Here is a 2,722-nt window from a genome sequence, read left to right as displayed (position 1 = left end):
ACCTCAACACAACTTCCCATTTCACCAATCATGGTTTCTTCTAACATTCCAGCATCTCCATCACAATCTTTATGGGATTTAAATCCTGCCATGATTCAAAACTGACAATAAAGCTCTAAAAGGTTGAACCTAAGTGTCAGAAAACCCAAAATCGTACAATTTTTTTTGCAAGATCGAAAAATAAGATTTGCAAGCCTACAAAAAGTAAAAAAATAAAAATATATCTACAAACATTATGTTGTTTTTGAGATTTTCTTTTTGGGAACTGCAACATCTTTTTTACGATGTTGCGCAAACAATTTTTCAGAGTTTCAAATTTGTCAGTGTTCTCACACTGTATAGTTTGTTTTCCAGGTTTGAAACCTTGTAAATGGTGATCTGAAAACTGGTGTGCAAATAGGTGAAATAAAGTTTTGAAACTCTGAAAACTGAGGTTTGAAAGGGCGAAACTGATTACATTACATTTGCACTCCTTTGCAGACTATTTTTTCAGAACTAAGTTTTCAACGCCCACTTTGCGGAGATATGCCCACAAAGTTGCGAGCTTGCGACTCACGTGATTTGTGGCAGCGTTGTCATGCAGCTCTGCTCTGAAACTCTGAAACTCAGACTGAGCGAAAATGAAGTTTCGCAACCTCACAACTTTAAAAAAGCATGGAGGGAGGGCCTTCTGCTCTTGGCCAATGCTTTGCTGTCTGCTGACGTACAGTCCAATCACAAGTCGTATTTAGTGGAAAGTGGGATTGACCGACTGCTCCGCCAATGACGAAAGTGCACAGGATACGCAAAAAGGATGCACGGCTCTCTGGCCACAAATCGGTCACTTAACGCCACTAACCAAACCAATAAACCCATTTTCTTCAATTTCTTTATTAAATAATATTTTAAACATCTGTTTACTCTTGTATTTGTAACGGTGTTGAACGACCTCTATAAAGTGCTGGTTGCGGTAGCCAAACGGACTGCGGTAGCCGAACGGACTGCGTGAGCCGCGAAAACAGAGCCTTAATGTAACTAAAGGCGTGAGCCCCGATCATACATTTCCGCTCTTTTGTATTATTATTCTAAGGCAGAGGTCCCCAACCACCGGGTCGCGACCCAGTACCGGGTCGTGAAAGATTCGCTGCTGGGTCGCGAAAATGTTCCTGGAAAATGTCTACTGTATGGCTGCGCCATTATATTTTTACTTATGCGTGTTCCCTTTAAGAGCGACCATCAAAAATGACGTAGACGGCGCGATTTCAAATAGATCGTTTCCACTTTTCAAGACAGTTCAGAGTAGGAAAACTTAAATGAGTGTAAAACAAACATCTCTCGACGGGTTCTTTAGTGGAGGAGGTAAGAAAAGACCAAACGATGATGAAAAAGCAGAGACTGCTACTGATGAGAAAAAGGAAAAAAAGAAAGTTGCCTTTAATCGAAAATATGACAACTCGTATTTAAAATATGGTTTCATTGCAACGGGCAGTTCACAAGCTCCGAGCCCTATGTGTATAATTTGTGGAGATAAACTGGCTAATGAGTCTATGAAGCCCTCAAAATTGCTTCGACATCTTGAAACTAAGCACCCAGCATTGAAAAACAAACCCCTTGAATACTTTGAACGAAAAAAGCTTGAACAAATAGGGCAACTGCTGAAAGCCACTACGTCTACAAATGTAGCTGCACTGAAAGCATCGTACCTGGTGGCCGATCGTATTGCTAAAGCTAAAAAACCTTTCACTATCGGGGAAGAATTGATTTTGCCAGCTGCCAGAGACATTTGCCGTGAGATGTTAGGTGAATCTGCAGCTAGCAAGATAGGGCAAATTCCTCTTTCAGCTACCACAGTCACACGGAGAATTGATGATATCGCGGATGACATTGAGAATAATTTGTTAGAAAGGATTAACAAGTCACCGTGGTATGCACTACAGGTCGACGAATCGACCGACGTTGAGCAATAGTACTTGTTTATGTGTCACAAGGTGACGATCTTTTCAGGGGCGGAACCAAATTTAGGGAAGTTTGGTTCCGCCCTGAAGGTTTCCCACCGGGCCGGGAAAGAGGAATACCGGACTTCCGGTAGCGCCGTAAGAGGAAAAATCAGTAAATCGAGCGCAGCTGTGTCTTGTTAAGAGAAGCGATTGATGATTGGAGGATACGCTAAACAAGGACAGTATTTAAGGACAACTAAAATCACAGTTTGGGGTGGTTGTGTGCAGTGTGAAGTGCTGTTGTTAGTATCGTCCAGTAAGTTGGCCGTAGGCTGTTTATCTCTCTCTCTCGCTGGAGCTTACATGATTGTGTGAACTTTGGACACCTTAAGGGTTGAAGCAAGATTGAACACATTGGATGCTGAGACGAAATACTGAAGAGGAAGTAAAGAAAGTGTGAGTGTATTTCTGCATGGAGAACCTGGAGATGTATGATATTGCTGTGTAACTCTTGTTAGGAGGAGAGACGCCCTGTGTGTGTGACCGAAGCGATCGCCGAGGGAATGAGAACAAAGGACAGTTGGAGCTAAAAGTGATAGTCTCCGTGAGTATAACATACTGAGTTGCTTACACATTGTGTGGACTATTTGTTTTGAAGCGATTAACCCCTGAGTGAAGGAGGAAGGCCCTACCCCTAGATTAGCGTGGTAGGAGAGCCTAAAGGACATTCGGTTGGGGCTAGCCACGGCGACGTATCCGCTGACTGGGCTGCCAATACCATCGTCGAACAGACCCCGACGAAGTGG

At 43.0% G+C, this 2,722-nt stretch overlaps 1 protein-coding gene across 1 annotated transcript; it reads left to right on the top strand.

The window, feature by feature from the left end:
• Positions 1–1,292: 1,292 nt before the first annotated feature.
• LOC141282364 (SCAN domain-containing protein 3-like) lies at positions 1,293–1,946 on the top strand. Its single transcript, XM_073815121.1, has one exon. The coding sequence runs from the start codon at positions 1,293–1,295 to the stop codon at positions 1,944–1,946; it is 654 nt and encodes a 217-aa protein (XP_073671222.1).
• The last annotated feature ends 776 nt before the right edge of the window (positions 1,947–2,722 follow it).

The sequence above is a fragment of the Paramisgurnus dabryanus genome, chromosome 6, assembly GCF_030506205.2.
Source record: "Paramisgurnus dabryanus chromosome 6, PD_genome_1.1, whole genome shotgun sequence".
Taxonomy (NCBI): Eukaryota; Metazoa; Chordata; class Actinopteri; order Cypriniformes; family Cobitidae; genus Paramisgurnus; species Paramisgurnus dabryanus.
The sequence above is the reverse complement of the archived record's forward strand: the minus strand, read 5'-3'. Positions and strand labels throughout refer to the sequence as shown.